We start from the raw sequence: 16392 nt of genomic DNA on the forward strand, positions 1-16392 counted from the left end.
TTCTTGTCTTACTCCTTGCCCACCTCTGGCTCAGACTCAAAGCCAACCAGGCCAGACCCTGCCGTAGCTTCTGAGATCTAAAGAAGTCAGGAGCTTTCGGGGTGGTATAGCTATAGGACCAGCTTCAAATCTTTGATGAGGTCCAGCAGGGGCCAGTAGCATAGAGACAGCTTTTCTTTCTTTCTTTTTTTTTTTTTTAAAGATTTATTTACTTATTATGTATACAGTGTTCTGTTTGCATGTGTCCATACAGGTCAGAAGAGGGAGCCAGATCTCATTACAGATGGTTTTGAGCCACCATGTGGGTGCTGGGAATTGAACTCAGGACCTCTGGAAGAACAATCAGTGTTCTTAACCTCTGAGCCATCTCTCCAGCCCGAGACAGCTTTTCTTTATCTGCATGCTCTTTGGAACTGGTGGGAAAGAACATACCTGCCCTTGTGCAAGGCCTCCTAGAAGTTCCTTGTTCCTGGTAGATGGTTAGCCCTACTACCCTGGCACAGCTGCTCCTGCCTTGACATGCTTTTCTGTTCTCATTGCTTCAACCTATAAAGGCATATGTGACTATGCATTTGCTTTTGAGGGTATGTTGGCTGAATTCTGCAGACAGCTCTTCATCTCTGTAATGCTACCTGACTTCTGTGAGGAGTTGTGTGGTGTCTCTGCAGACACCAGGGCCAGCAAAGTGTCAATCCTCGTGAGGTAAGAAAGAAATCTGGTTCAACACAACTCAGTAGCCGGTGTTGGTACAAACTTCTAGAGTCTGACTCCAGGCAGTTTATTTTAGACATATTTAAGTACAGTACAACTTAAAAGTTTCCTAGCATAACAATCCTATGTACACCAGAAGCCATAATTACACCGAAACTCGTCTCAAAGTACATGTCACTTTGTCCATGAAGATTGATTCTAGAGATAGGCTACATGTGTTCTCTTGAAGACGTAGGGGAGGATCTGGTGTGTTATCAGTCACACAGATAGCACAAATTAGCCATGTCTGGTCCTAGTTGTGGGAGCTTGGAGGACCCCCTGGCCATACAGATAAGGCAAAGGTCATCTAGACTATTAGCTACATCAAGCCCTGCTTAGGGGAGCCAGATCTAGCCTGAACCTATAGATAGCACAGGGGTTACCTAGGCTATTAGCCACCTCCATTCCCAGCCTTCTGGGCAGAAAACAGATTATACATCTTTTCCCTTGAAAAAACTACCTTATGTATCTAACATTCCTGGTTTCCTTAGTGCTATCTATGAGCAGAAGGGCCTTTGTGCTCCCAACAGAATCTGGTTATCAAATAGACAGGCCAGGTGTATTTAAAAAATAGCAGTCTTTCAACATGTCTTGACATGTAGCATGTGAACTAGGAACCAAATGTGGGGAAAGGAAAGACTGCTCTCGGGTTGGGGAAGGAGCTCAGTTGGTAGAGTGCTTGTGTGGCAAGCACAAAACACTGTCTGGGTTCAATCCTTGGCACCACATAAAATGAGTGTAGTGATGGGCACAAGTAATTCTACCAGTGGGGGAGGGGGCAGGAGCATCAGATGTTCAAAGTCACCCTCAGCTACAACAGAGAGTTCGAGGCCACTCTGAGCTAGTTCTTTGTTGTATTTGTCAGGCTGTGGATGAGAACTTGGTGAATGTTGCAGTCCACATGCATCTCGTCACTCTCACTCACCCTTTCTTCCAGCCTTGGCCTACAGGCCCGGACTCTGTTGATTGTTTTCTTTCTGTGCCTAAGAACAGCAGAAAAGAGGCTTAGAGAAGGGAAATATTTGTATTTGGGGAGGAGCAGAGCACCCAGCCGCCGCTGGAGTGATGATTTTCTTTGTACTGCTGCTTGTTCCATTGTCTTTCTGTTTGTCTGCATCCCTGAAGGGTGGGCAACAGTATCCATTCCCTTCTGCACTCCCAAGCTCATTGTATAAATGGATAATTATTTGTTGAACATAGGATAATCAAGTTGCCTGGATGATACTCTTGGATCTAAAAGCATGGTGAAAGAAATTTGAATTCTCCAGGACAGTGTTCTTCTTATCCTCTAAGCTGTACTATTGCATATGACAGAGCTAGAAACTGACAGGTGCAGCCTCTTTCTGATCTATATTTAGTTAGGAGTGGGAGCTTTCTGTGTCACTTGAAGCCTTATGATTTCTTCTTTGAAGAGTCTAAGTGGCCAGATGCTTTCTGTTCAAGGACGGCCAAATGGTACTTACTAGCACTGTGAGTTCAAATGAAACATGTTTGTAGACGCTGGTGCGGGTGCAGGGGAAACCAAACTTTATATACAGCTAATGGGAGTGTAAATTAATTCAGGCATTGTGCAAGTCAGTGTGGATGTTCCTCAAGAGACAGCAAATAAAACCAGGATACGAGTCAGCTCCTTCTATGCACATAACGGAAGGGGTCAAAGCGCACACACTAGAGATACCTGCATCCCCAGGTTTATTGCAGCACTGTGCATGTAGCCAAGTGTTAGAAGCAGTCGATGTGTCTATCAGTGGATGAATGGATAAAGAAAATGTGCTATCTAATCACAATGGCGTTTAATCAGCCATGGAGACGAACAAAACCATGTGGCAGGCGGGAGAATGGATCAAACTAGGGATTATCGTGTTAAGCAAAAATACGCCAGACTCAGAAAAACAAAACGCTCATGTCTTTTCTCATGTACAGAATCTAATATTAAAATAAAAAAAGATAGTGAAGGTAGAAGGACTATTTGACAGGTGAAAAGGCACTAAAAGGAGGGGGACAAGAGAGGCTACTGGAGTGGGTACGGTTAAAGTATATTATATGCTTCTATAAAAATATCACAATAAACATTGTTTTATACAGTTAAAATATGATAATAATTTTAAGGTATGTCTTTGTACACAATGAGATTTCAAGGGTAGATGCTAAGATACTTCGCAGCCATCTCCAGCTGGCAGAATTCCTGGTAATTTTTCATTTGTTGGTTTTCTAAGACAATGCGTCTTGCTATATTAACCATTGTCTTATAAAGTATAGTGAATATAAAACAAAACAATATAATTTTGTGTATGTGTGTTCATGTATGTGTGTGTATGTGCATGTTCAGGCCAGAGATTGATATAGACCTTCTTTCTCAGTCGCTCTCACCTTGTTTTTTGAGACGGGTTCTCACCGAATTTGGAGCTTGCCAGTTTGGCTAGACTGGCTGGCCAACGAGTCCTGGGAATGCTCTTGTTTTCCTCTCCCCAGTTCTGGGGTTATAAGTGCACACTGCCTTTGAAACGGATGCTGGGGATCTAAATTTAGGTTCTCAGAACTTCACCAAGCGCACCTTGCCTGGTCCTCTAGGTTGTTTTTGTTTGTTGTTTTTTTCCAATGGGTGTTTTGCCTGCATGTATGTTTGTGCACCGCTTGTGTGCCTAGCACCTGAAGAGACCAGAAGAGAGCACTAGATCTCCTGGAACTGGATTTACAGATAGTTGTAAGCCACCATGTAGGTGCTAGGAATTGAATCTGGATCCTCTGGAAGAGTAGCTAGTGCTCTTAATGGCTAAGACATCTCTCCAGCCACGTAGTATCGTTTTTTTGTTTGTTTGTTTGTTTGTTTGTTTTAGGTAAAGAATTCATCTTTTCTTAGTCTCCCCAACAGGCCCTACCTCCTGGGTGTCAAAGGTCCCATATAAGAACTGTCCATCCATAGAAGACTGGGTTTCCAGGGAGGAGAGTTGTACTCAAAATACCAGAGGAAGTCTGATCTGTCTTTCCCGCTGCTGTCTTTCAGCATGTGGTGTTTTCTACAGCAATCTACTGAACTGCTGAGTTGGGAATCTGGCCTATTGTTAGTATATCATCATCAATAGCTTTGTGGATTTTGACCAAAGGTAACTTTGTCCATCTTTGGATACATGAGGACTGCTAAATATAAGTACCAATCCCCATCTTGTGATATTTGGAATAAGTGAATGTACTTGCATCATTCTGTGTTAGAGGTAAAGATGCCTTTTCCTTCTATTAGGATGTCAGTGCAGATGCATTTATACAAGATGATCATGCTCCTGAAAGCACAGTCAAGGACTGGGAAAATGACACTCTTGGGACAGCTGTTCTTAGAAGGAACATAAGAACGTCCTTGTGGGTATCTAGTAGTTTGAGACTTGTTTAGGATCCATTTAAAAAAGGCATTAGGGGCCGGGCGGTGGTGGCGCACGCCTTTAATCCCAGCACTCGGGAGGCAGAGCCAGGCGGATCTCTGTGAGTTCGAGGCCAGCCTGGGCTACCAAGTGAGTTCCAGGACAGGCGCAAAGCTACACAGAGAAACCCTGTCTCGAAAAACCAAAAAAAAAAAAAAAAAAAGGCATTAGGATTTTTTGGCAGATAGATTGTCATGAAGCATACTGATATTAAATAAGTATAGATGATTGTCGGACACAAAGAGCAAAATCCAGGTTCATTTTGCTTTGGCTTTCTTTGCCTAATTTTTGAGCACTGATGAATTTAAGGTTGTATTCCTACCCCCCACACATTAACTCATGAATTACAAAGTGAGGTGAGTGCAGTCGCTTGGAGAATAATAATGACTGTGGCCTCTCTGAGTTTAACATGAACATATCAGTTGGTCTTTTGTCTGTTATCAATTACTGTTTCTTTTTGTTTTTTGTTTTGTTTTGTTTTTTGTTTTTGTTTTTTGAGACAGGGTTTCTCTGTGTTGCTTTTCGCCTTTCCTGGAACTCACTCTGTAGCCCAGGCTGGCCTCGAACTCACAGAGATCTGCCTGTCTCTGCCTCCTGATTGCTGGGATTAAATGTGTGCGCCGCTGCCGCCGCCACCACCACCACCACCACCACCACCACCGCCTGGCTCAATTACTGTCTCTATAGTAACTTGTGGTGGTTTGAAAGAAAATGCCCCCCAAAGGGAGTGGCACTATTAGGAGGTGTGGCCTTATTGGAATAGGTGCAGTCTTGTTGGAAGAAGTGTGTTACTGTGGGGGCGGGCTTTGAGATCTCTTGTCTCAAGCTTCACTCAGTGTGACAGTCAGTCGACTTCCTGTTGCCTCCGAGTCAAGATGTAGGACTCTCAGCTCCAGTGCCACATCTGCCTGCATGCTGACATGCTCCCCATCCTGATGATAATGGCCTGAACCTCTGAAACTATAAGCCACCTCAATTAAATGTTTTTATTTATAAGAGTTGCCATGATCATGGTGTCTCTTCACAGCAATAAAAAACCCTAACTAATCACCAGGCGGTGGTGGCACACGCCTTTAATCCCAGCACTCAGGAGGCAGAGGCAGGTGGATCTCTGTGAATTCGAGGTCAGCCTGGTCTACAGAGTGAGTTCCAGGGCAGGTAGAGCAACACAGAGAAACCCTGTTTTGAAAAAACAAAAACAAACAACAACAACAAAACACCCAAAAACCAAAATATAAAAAGACGTAACTCATGGGTTTGGGGATTTAGCTCAGTGGTAGAGCGCTTGCCTAACAAGTACAAGGCCCTGGGTTGGTGGGGGTGGGGGTGGGACAGGACACGACACACATAACTCAACTTGTTCTAATGGATGTCTTCATAACTTTCAGTAATAGTAGCTGCTACAGGAGGGGACATATGTGTCTTCTTCTCTAGAACCCGTATGTTTAGCTTTATGGAGAACTCTAGAACCTAGTACCCAACAAAGAATTGCTTCATAGAGACACTCATGTCCACACAGCTCTTGTAAATTGAGGGCCCTAGGGATGGGTATTTGGGAAGTAATTACTATGGAAAAGTCAGAACTTTATTTTTCACAGAAAGAGAAAAGTGGTAGATATTTTCTTCCTCTCTCTCTCTCTCTCTCTCTCTCTCTCTCTCTCTCTCTCTCTCTCTGTCTGTCTCTTTTGTTTTTTTGAGACAGGATTTCACTGTGTAGCTTTGTGCCTTTCCTGGAACTCGCTTTGTAGACCAGGCTGGCCTCAAACTCACAGAGATCCACCTGACTCTGCCTCCTGAGTGCTGGGATTAAAGGCACGCACCACCACCGCCCGGTGATATTTTCTTAAAACATCAAAATATGCAGGATTTTAAAAATGAATGCAAACACTGAAAAATGGCTATAAGAATTTTTAAAAGCTTTTTACATTTATCTACTTTGTGTGCCATCAGAGGACAGTTTGCAGGAACTGGTTCTCTCCTTCTTCCACATGGGTCCTAGGGATTAAACTCAGGTTTGGAGGCAAGCAACTGTATCTGCTGAGCCATCTCCTGGCCTTTGTTGTTTGTTTTGTTAACAAAACAAAGGGGAAAAAACAGAGATTATTATCTAGACAATAATGGAATAGGATAAAAGAAATAGAGGACAGAGGGACACTTCTCTGAGTAAACCTGTTTGTAGTTTTGACTTTTACAAACATTAATATTTTACTTATTAAAAAGAAATTCAATTGGGATGGGGAGCAGCTAATGCCTAAAGTCCCAGCCCTCAGGAAGCTAAGACGAGAATCATGAGTACCAAAACAGCCAGACCCTGTCTCAACAGAAGGGGAAAGAATGTGCAAGACCATCGTGGACTGAAGCTGCAGATAACAGAAGAGTGCTTGCTTAGCCTGCAGAAGGCCTGAAAATGCACACACAATGAAAGACGAAGAAAAGCTGAGACCCTCCTCCAGATTGAAGGGTTCTAAACAGGCCGTGGCAGGCTATGGCAGAGTGTTCTGTTTGGTCCTAGATTAGATCCTGAACTGGAAAAGAAATGCATATAACGGACAGCATTTGTACATATTGTGAAACTTGAGTAGTCTAGAGACCAGAGGGCAACATTGTAGCAGCGTCAATTTTCTTGATTTCTGTTATTTGTGCAGAGGTTACGTAAAGTAACCTTGTTCTTGAGAAACACACACTGAGACATTCCAAGGTGAATAGACACATGGAGACAGCCTGCTCTAAGACAGCTGAGAAAAAAAAAATCCGTGTGCCAACACACACAGCACACTGAGAGGGTGCACGCTAACAGGACAAAACTGTAATGGGTTTATAAAATAGATGAAGGGTAAAGAGTTGTTTGTAGTATTTCTTCAGCTTTTAGATAAGTTCAAAATTCAAAAGAATTTGCTCTTTTTAAAATGTGCTTCTGGCTCCTTTCCGACACATTTATCTACTCCCTGTCTAGACTTCCTTAAATTAGTGAAGAGCTTGCGTAATCTTGAACTTTACTGATGAGATGACATGGAGGAGATGAAAATTACAATCACAAAATGGTAATGAAATGAGAGGGGAGAAAGTGAGGCTGTTCCCTTTGGCACAGGGCCTCTGTCTGAGGAGAGCTGGGCTTCCAGGTCTGTCCCTCATCCTTGTCCTACAGGAGAAAGGAAGAATTTTAGCCACAGACTTTTTATCATCATTGTTTAATCTTAATTTGATCACTGGTAGCTGGAACGGCAAATCACAGAAAGTAGCAACAGGGACGTGTGTGTATTCCATATTGTGTACCCTATCTTAAAAGGGAAGGCCATGCAGAGCTGAGCAAGACCCTGATACAGATTGGGTCCATCATGCTAACCAGAGAACATTCTCCAGTTTTAACACTTTTCATGGAATCACTGTGTGGTTAAATTTCTTTAATGTCCAGAACAACATGAGTACAATATGCTTTGCTGTGATTCAGATATTTATAGTAGACAGCTGTAAGCCCCCACCCAGGGGTTTAGGTACAGATTTCACAATCACAAAGAACCAGCAGCGTCATCCTCAGAGGACACTCACCAGAGGAGTAAAGGAGGAAGGTTGACAACGTGCTTTGTTTAACCAAAACATGAACGGAAAACCGGGACGTGTCACCAAATTCACAGCCCAAAAGAGAAACAAATACCATTATTAGCAACATATATCATCCTATAGATAACCAGTTAAAGCTGAACGTAGTTTCTCACAGACAGAACTCAGGAGACTAGGATCAGGTCAGCTCATGCTCCACGCACTTAGCCAGTACCTGTAGCTTACAACAGAATCTTTGCACTCTGAAGGCCCCGCTCAAGGTCCTGACTCTAGGACACTTTGGTTTCCTCTAACGGTTTGGGGGTATGCTTTATCTGTGTTAATGGGCATGAGTAGCCCTGTAAACCCCGCTACTTTTCAAAGTCAATAAGGATCAGTTTCACAAAAGATAAATTGAGAAGGCTAATTCTGTGTGACCAGGGAGCAATACTCTCTCCACTCCAGTTCTGGGTCCCTTTGCTTTCACTGGGGTATCCCTCTATTGTGAGTGATGAATACCCAATAGAGGATTAAAATGACATTTTCATAGAAAGATTTCCAATTCTGCCAGCAGCCAAGGCCTTAAAGGAAAAGAACCAAGTACGTCTAGAGCTGGTAGAGCAGGTTTTTTAATAAAGTCACACCCTCCTGGTATCACGTAGGCCTGGGAACTTCTGTCTCAGAGATGTGAGCCAATTAGTATTTTCTACTAAATTCTTGGCAGGTGTCAACCTGCCCTTCACAAAGGCTCCACAACTATGGCACACCAAACGTGCTCCATCTCAACATCAGGTCTCTGCAGGGCTAGAATAGAGGCCTGGGTGGATTAGCCTTGTCCTGCCCAAGAGTCCCCCATCCCAAAGGCTCCTTGGCATGTAACTCTGTTCTTCCAGTGTTGGAGGGAGAACTCAGGTACACATCTAATTCCCAGGAAACCAGGCCAATTCTTCCTCCTCCTCCTCCTCCTCCTCCTCCTCCTTCTTCTTCTTTCCATCCTCTTAGAAAATGAGGTTAAAAGAGAGCTGGCTTCCACTGAGTGAAATGAAATCCAGATTTTTTTTTTCTTTTTGAAACAGGATCTTGCTATAGACAAAGCTGCCTCCATTGCCCACGTGCTGGGATTACAGGTATGTTTCACCACAGCCAGCTGAAGTGTAGAGAATTTAACACAGCGTCAAATGATAGCAAATTCGACTAGAAAGTTCCTGACAGGACTTTCCACCTGCCAGCTCTCCATGTAGCACTGCACAGCTTTTATTGTGGATCTTTCATTAATTTAACTTATTTCACACCTTTAATTTCTTGTGCATGTATTTATTTTTAGAATCATCAAAGAAGCATCTTAGGTTCAGTTTTTTCCCCCCTCCTGGTTCTAAAGCTCAAACCCAGGGCTTGGAGCATTCTGGGCAAGCACTCTCTACTGAGTATCACTCCACTTCCAGTTTGTTTATATAAAAATACTTCAGTTAGAATCTCTGTGAGTACGAGGCCAGCCTGGTCTACAAAGTGAGATCCAGGACAGGCACCAAAACTACACAGAGAAACTCTGTCTCGGAAAAAAAAAATACTTCAGCTAAATAGTTCAGTTAAACTCTGCTTTTAAATAATTCCAGTGTACATAATGCATGTTGATACTTTTTTGTTTTTATGTCACTATACCTTACACTTAGTTTTTTGTTTTGTTTTGTTTTTGTTTGGTTGGTTTTTGTTTTTTTTTGAGACAGGATTTCTCTGTGTAGTTTTGGTTCCTGTCCTGGATCTCGCTCTGTAGACCAGACTGGCCTCAAACTCACAGAGATCTGCCTGGCTCTGCCTCCCGAATGCCAGGATTAAAGGCATGTGCCAGCGCTGCCCAGCTTTCACTCTTAATTTTTAAGATGAAACTTACATTTAAACAATGTTTGCTTTGGTGCTGGGGTGGAATCCAGTGCTTCGTGCATGTATCACTGGGCTCCTCCTAGCCAAAGTGTTCATGTTTAAGGGCATAACCAGCTGCACTCTACCCTCAACTGAGCATTTCTGAGCTCACTTCCGGGTCCATTGGGATAGATCGAGCAAGGAAGTCATTTCTTTCAAATGTGAAAGACCTATAAGAAAGAAGGAAAGAAAGAGAGAGAGAGAGAGAGAGAGAGAGAGAGAGAGAGAGAGAGAGAGAGAGAGAGAGAGAGAGAGAGGGGAAGGAAGGAAGGAAGGAAGGAAGAAAGAAAGAAAGAAAGAAAGAAAGAAAGAAAGAAAGAAAGAAAGAAAGAAAGAAAGAAAGAGAGAGGGGGGGGGCGGGAGGGAGGAAGGAAAGAAGAAAGGAAGGAAGAGAGAGAGGAAGGAAAGAAGGGAGGGAGGAAGGAAAGAAGGAAGAAAGGAAGGAAGAACATTCTCCTCTTTTTGCCCAAGGAGCACTTCTTTCCCTACACAGGACAGTGATCTGCACGTGTCTGGGTCTGGATGAGGGAGATCGGGAACTTCAAAGACTCTTAAGGAAAACTGAAAGCATGGTGGGAATCATATTTGTTTTCCACGTTTTGTGTCTGATTTGTCCTGAGAGGAGATTAGAAAGCAATTCTCCTGAAAACAACATTAAAGACCCAACGTTCAATATCCTGGAGAGAATACTTACTGGATAGGGCTGTTATACAATCAATTTCTGCTGGGAACACAGCATATTTCATAAATGACACCAAATGGGAACCAAAAATGATACACAATATTTGTTTAGAGAAAGAGTTACCTCGTTGGTAAAACACGAAAATAACTGTCTGGAAACTTGATCATCATGAGTAGCAGAACAGAAGCCCTCTAGGAAACCAAGCATGCAACGTCAGCACTTTTCTTGACTTGGGGTTCTGAGAGACTGATGGTCTGTGGGAATCACCATGGTTTCACCAGGCATGGGAGTTGTCATAGTTAGGAAAGGGAGAGTAAGAACATCATTCGGCATATGAACAGAAAAACACGCCACAGTACAAAGCACATGATAGCTGCATAAATAACTGCTGATTAAATTACAAAGGGTGATATTCTTAGAAGCCAGTTGAATACCACTCTTATCCAGAGGTGACAGGGGCTTACATTCTCCTTGATTTTCACTGGTCTAAGACAGTTTCATATAGACACATACATATTGCACAATGCTCTATGACAGAATGCCCCAGGGGAAGATTTCCAGTCTGGTCCCAACTGTTCTTCACGGATCAGTTCCCAAAGTCATTGTCCGAGGATGACTCAAGTGTATTTCCAGAGAAGGACCCTGAGTCTGTCTTTCTGCTTCACCAGCAAACGCTAGTGGCATCAGGTGGCCTTGGTAATAGACAAGACTCACTTCACATGGCAGCAGTGGCTATGTGTGTGACTCTTCATTTTGACAATAGACCTTGAGCCTGGACAAGTCTTTGGGGACTTGGAATGGCAGATGATGTTCTTCAAAACAAGCAAACCGGACTGTGGCCATTATTCTTTCCAGGGAAGTTACTGACTTTTCAGGGTAGCTTGCTGTTCCCTTGCCAATACAATTTCTCTTCCACCTTTTTCTTTTTCCACCGGCAGAGGAGCAGCATCTTAAAGGTCTTCCTGAAGGTTCTGTTGCAGAGAGCGTAGCAGATGGGATTGATAGTGCTGTTGACATAGCACAACCAGTAACCCAAGTGCCACAAGGTGACAGGGACACACTTGTCACAGAAGGTGGAAACCAGGACCATGATGTTATAAGGGGTCCATGTGATGATGAAGGCCAGGAGAATGGCACTCAAGGTCTGGGCTGCTTTTCTCTCTTTGACTAGGACCATTCTCTTTCGTTTGGTCATTTGATGGCTGAGGTTGGGATCCAGGCCTCTTGTTGAAGGGTCCTTGGATACCGGGAAGGTACAGGGCATGATTTTCACCTTGCGACAGCCATTGTTAGTCTCCTGGGTCCCATCAGCTTTTACCACCAATTGGAACTTATAGGCAACACACTTCTGACTCTTGAGTCTGTGAGCAGCAGCCGGAGACAGGAAGAATTTGGGAGTGTCATAGTCATTGTTTTCAGTCTGAGCGGTCACAAAAGTTTCCTTTGTCTCTTCAGTGCTGAATTCCTTCCTCGGGCTTTCCTTAGCCTGATTCTTGTAGACCACTTGAAAGACAGGGTCAGTGGTGGGCTTGGCCTCATCCTCTGAGGAGGGGTAGCTGCTACAGGTAGTGACTTGCTCAGTCTTGTCCCAGTCAACACTTAGGCCAGTGGCCTGGTCTGGCTTTCCTGTTGTTGAGGTTCTTCTGCGGGAAGATGACCAGGAGGCCTGATTCCTTTCCCTCTGGGCCAGGCTGGGTCTCGGGCAGCCAAAGAAAGATCTGAGCAGGGTCCTGTGAGCTGGCTTTCTCTTCTTGGCTTCTGCCACAGAATCAGAACCCTGGAGGTCAGCCAGGTCCTTGGTTCGCTTCTCTGTTTCCCGGTAGATCCGGCAGTAGAGTATGGTCATGACAGAGACAGGGATGTAGAAGGCGGCGATGGCCGTGCCGAAAGTAATGGTGGGCTCGGAGAGGAATTGGATCTGGCACTCATCGGGTGGTACTGTCCGCTTCCCAACCAAGTACTGCCAGCAAAGAATTGCTGGTGCCCAGAGGATGAAGGAGATCAGCCAGGCCAAGCCAATCATGATGCCAGCCCTCTTTGGGGTACGCTTGGCCCGGTATGTCAGTGGTCTTGTGATGGAAAAGTAACGGTCAAAGCTAATCACCAGAAGGTTCATGACCGAAGCGTTGCTGGCGACATAGTCTAACGCAAGCCAAAGGTCACAAGCCAGACTCCCGAGAACCCAGCGTCCCATGAGGATGTAGGTCGTGTAGAGGTTCATGGAGAAGATTCCAATGATGAGGTCTGCACAGGCCAAGCTGAGCAGGTAATAGTTGTTAACTGTCTTGAGCTGACTGTTGACTTTGAAGGAGATCATGACCAAGACATTGCCCACAATGGTCATCAGGCTGGCCACAGCTGTCACAGCTGCAATAGTGATGACTTCCCACAGCCCATGGCGTTCCAAAGCCTGGTGATCTACTGGGGTGTCGTTGACTGTGCTTTCATTGTGGTAAGATTCCCCCTCCATCCTGGTTTAAGGAGTTACATTGGGATTTAGTCCGAGGTTTGGAGCTGCTCTCTGTCCTGCCTCCTCTCTTCTCGGCCAGTACCTGGAAGAGATATCAACAGGTCAGCCCCACTCATCACACTTCTGCATGATTTCCCTTTCCATTAGGGGTTCATCATTGCTAACAGAATATGAATTATATGCAGAGCAAGATGCTGGATTGTTGAACCTTTTTTTTTCTGAGAAAGTGACTTAATTTATTGTCAAACTATTGTTACTACTGATAGTGTTGAAATAGTTAAGTATAAGGTAAAAAGCAAAATAAATTTTGGACAACTATATATGTATGTATATGTGTGTGTGTGTGTGTACACATCATTGCAATGGATAACAATATAGTAATAGATGTATATGTTTTTATCATTGCAAAATTCTTCTGCCTAATGAACAAGTATTGGGTTTTAGTTATAAAAATTTTCAATTAATATTTTTCAATGAAAAATTTTCTGACATTTTTATACATGTAAAAAATGTTTGGTCATCTTCATGCCCCAATGCCCTCTCTCACTCCTCTCCTCCTACTGAAATTATTCTTCTTCCACAGAAATCTTTAGACCTTCAGTAACAGTTTTATCAGGGCATGATACATTCTTTTAAAAATGTATTAGTTCTTTGAGAATTTCATATGATGTGTTTTGATCATATTCACTCCCTCCCACAACCCCTCCTGGATCTATTCCTCTTCCCTACCCACCCAACTTTGTGTCCTCTTATTTTTTTAGTGTATTGCTATTTGCATTTTAATGAGCCTCACTGCCTGAGTATCATGCATGTGTGTGAAACTGCTGCCCTCTTGTGGCAGTTTTTTAAAGAGGGGTTGAGAAGAGGAAGGAGAAAGAAAAGGATAGAATTGCTTAAAAGACTGGGAGAGGGGGAGGGTGGAGGTGGGGGAGAAGGATGGTTGGGGAGGGATGAAGGGTGGGACTCGGGGTAGGGTTGGGGGGATAGGGTAGAGGTGGGGTGTGGGTGTGATAGACTTCAATACAGAGGATAGAAACCTGAAATGAACATTGGAGGTAGCACCCAGAGGCGGCAGGCTTAAAACACACCTGCTCACAAAGGGTTAAAAGTCAAGGAGAACTATGGAAGGAATGTGTGAAGAAACAAAGTTTTGACATGTCTTTTTTAAAAAGATGGCTCTTTTTAAGTAACACACATCTAACCTTTTGTTGTTGTTGTTGTTGTTGTTGTTGTTGTTTTGAGACAGAGTTTCTCTGTGTAGTTTTGGTGCCTGTCGTGGATCTCGTTCTGTAGACCAGGCTGACCTTGAACTCCGCCTGGCTGACCTCGAGATCCGCCTGGTTCTGCCTCCCCAGTGCTGGAATTAAAGGCGTGCGTCACCATCACCTGGCCTAACTTCTTTTGATTCACAGAGAGGAAGTGCTGTTTCATTTCAAAAGCTCATTTCAGTTAAGCCATGGCTTCGCAGAGTGGAGGGGGTGGGGAAGGATGGAGAGGGGGACTGGAAGGAGAGGAGGGAGGGAGGAGAAACTGTGAGTGGGCTGGGGGAAAAGAATTAATTAATTAATTTTAAAAAGTCAGGGGGAAAAAAGAGACGGCTTCTCATTGTCTCTGAAGTGATAATATTATCTGCAGCAGGCTTTTAACTAATGCTTTAAAAATACTGTTTGCCAGCATACTAGATGCCTTCGAGCATCAAAGAGTGCATGTATTGAGAGACTTAATCTTGTTCAGCTTTCAAGAGCATCCAGGAAGAAAGCTGAGCCTTCTTCGGGCCAAATTCTTGGGACAGAAAGGTCTATTCCCGAGGATATTAAATGATCACACTGTTGCTGTAGGACAGGAAAGCTGGTGAGACAGTGTATGCTTGAGGACCAAACAGGAGCCACTGAATTCCTGTGTGAAGCTTGTCTCCCAGTCCTGGGGTGGGGTTGGGGATTCCTTTCCCGTCTGTCTTGTGTAGTATTCCCAGACTTTGGGGAATATATCATTTTTCTATGTGTGCCATGCCATTAAAAAGCCTTGGAAGTACTGCTGCAATTAGGTTTATGGGAAAATCTGAAAGCCCAGAAGAATTCCTTGGCAGTTAGCGAACTCTTTCCAATCGACATGAAAGCACGGGCTATGTATTTATCTTTGCAGTCCTAACGAAAGTATCTTTTTCTGTAGGCAACAGGAAGAAGATGTCTTAAGGAGGCAGTGACACACTGCGTCAAGCAAAGCTGATAAATCTAGTAAGATTAGGACTGACACATGAGCCTGGGTTTAGTTCCAAGGAGATAAGAATGCATCTTGGCAAGCTTTTCGGGGCTGTGGTGGTCGGAAGGCACTGTGAAACACGCGAAAGAGGGACCAGGAGGAGAAAAGTGGGAGGAAACTGTGCTACTGACTATGTCTGCATGCTTGCCTGTGGACCACGTTCATGCCTGTATGCAACGCCAATTGAAGACCGGAAGAGGGAGTCAAATCCCTTAGGACTAGAGCAGAGGCCCCACAAGAGTATCCCGAGGGAAGGCTGCCTCTCTCATGTCCCAACTCCAACACGGCTGCCCCCTGCCCCCCAGTAAACCTCTTGCACTAAGTCTGTGCACGTGGAGTGCTTGCTTAGTGTCATACCTTGGCAGGGCCTGCCGAAAGGTACCCACTTTGCCTTCCTTTATATTTATCATCACACACAATACTTTAATCCCAACACTTGGGATGCAGAGGCAGGAGGCTCTCAGTAAGGTTAAGGCTAGCCTGGTCTATATAGGGAGCTCCAGGCCAGCTGAGGCTACATAATGAGATCCATTTAAATTAAAGAAAGAAAGGAAGAAAAAGAAAGAACTATAATAATATTTTCTTTTCCAAGTGTAGAGAAGCTGTAAGCTCCGTGGTCTTGGGCAGGACTTTTGAAGCCTTCCTCTGAGGTTTAAATGAAAGTTCCAATATGTCCTGATGACAGTGATTTTCCGACACGAATACGCCTCACAGTCACCAGCAAGCTTACTTTCACAGACCACTGGGCCTCACTCTTAACACTTCTGGCTGCCGGGAGGCTTAGGAGTTTGCATCTCAACAAGTGACACTATGTTACTACTCCACCTTTTGAAAATGACTACAGGTTGGGGATTTAGCTCAGTGGTAGAGGGCTTGCCTAGGAAGCACAAGGCCCTGGGTTTGGTCCTCAGCTTGGAAAAAAAATGACTACATAATTAATTGATTTCCTTTTATAAAAATAGGACTGGGAGGGGTAGAAAGAGTCTAAGAGCCAGAGGTGTGTGTGGATCTGGATTGGATTCCCAGTACCCGCATGGTGGCTGAAAACCACCTGTAACTCCGGTTCCAGGGGATCTGTTGCCCTCTTCTGGCCCCTTCAGGCAATGCATGAAGGACAAATGCCCGTACACATTTAAAGAAAAAAACCTCAAGGTCTCAATCTGATCCTGGTTGTCCTGGAACTCATTATGAAGACTAGGTTGGCTTAGAACTTGTAGCAATCCTCTGTGACATGGGAATACTGATGTTTCCAATAAAGAAATGTGGTTGAGCTGTGTATATAAATTTGACAGCCGGGCGGTGGTGGCACACGTCTTTAATCCCAGCACTCGGGAGGCAGAGCCAGGAGGATCTCTGTGAGTTCG

General features: G+C 44.2%; 1 protein-coding gene across 1 annotated transcript in view; it reads right to left on the minus strand.

Annotated features, from left to right (window-relative positions):
- Window positions 1-7332: 7332 nt before the first annotated feature.
- The window catches only part of Chrm5 (cholinergic receptor muscarinic 5), a 65621-nt gene continuing 56561 nt past the window's right edge, over window positions 7333-16392 (minus strand). Inside the window, exon 2 of the mRNA XM_052725783.1 lies at window positions 7333-12851. Coding sequence (XP_052581743.1) covers window positions 11171-12769 — 1599 coding nt within the window. The 5' untranslated portion in view covers window positions 12770-12851 and the 3' untranslated portion in view covers window positions 7333-11170. The remainder of the gene's footprint in view (window positions 12852-16392) is intronic.

The sequence above is a fragment of the Peromyscus californicus genome, unplaced genomic scaffold (assembly GCF_007827085.1).
Source record: "Peromyscus californicus insignis strain IS unplaced genomic scaffold, ASM782708v3 Scaffold_7__1_contigs__length_154581171, whole genome shotgun sequence".
In the NCBI taxonomy this organism is placed as follows: domain Eukaryota; kingdom Metazoa; phylum Chordata; class Mammalia; order Rodentia; family Cricetidae; genus Peromyscus; species Peromyscus californicus.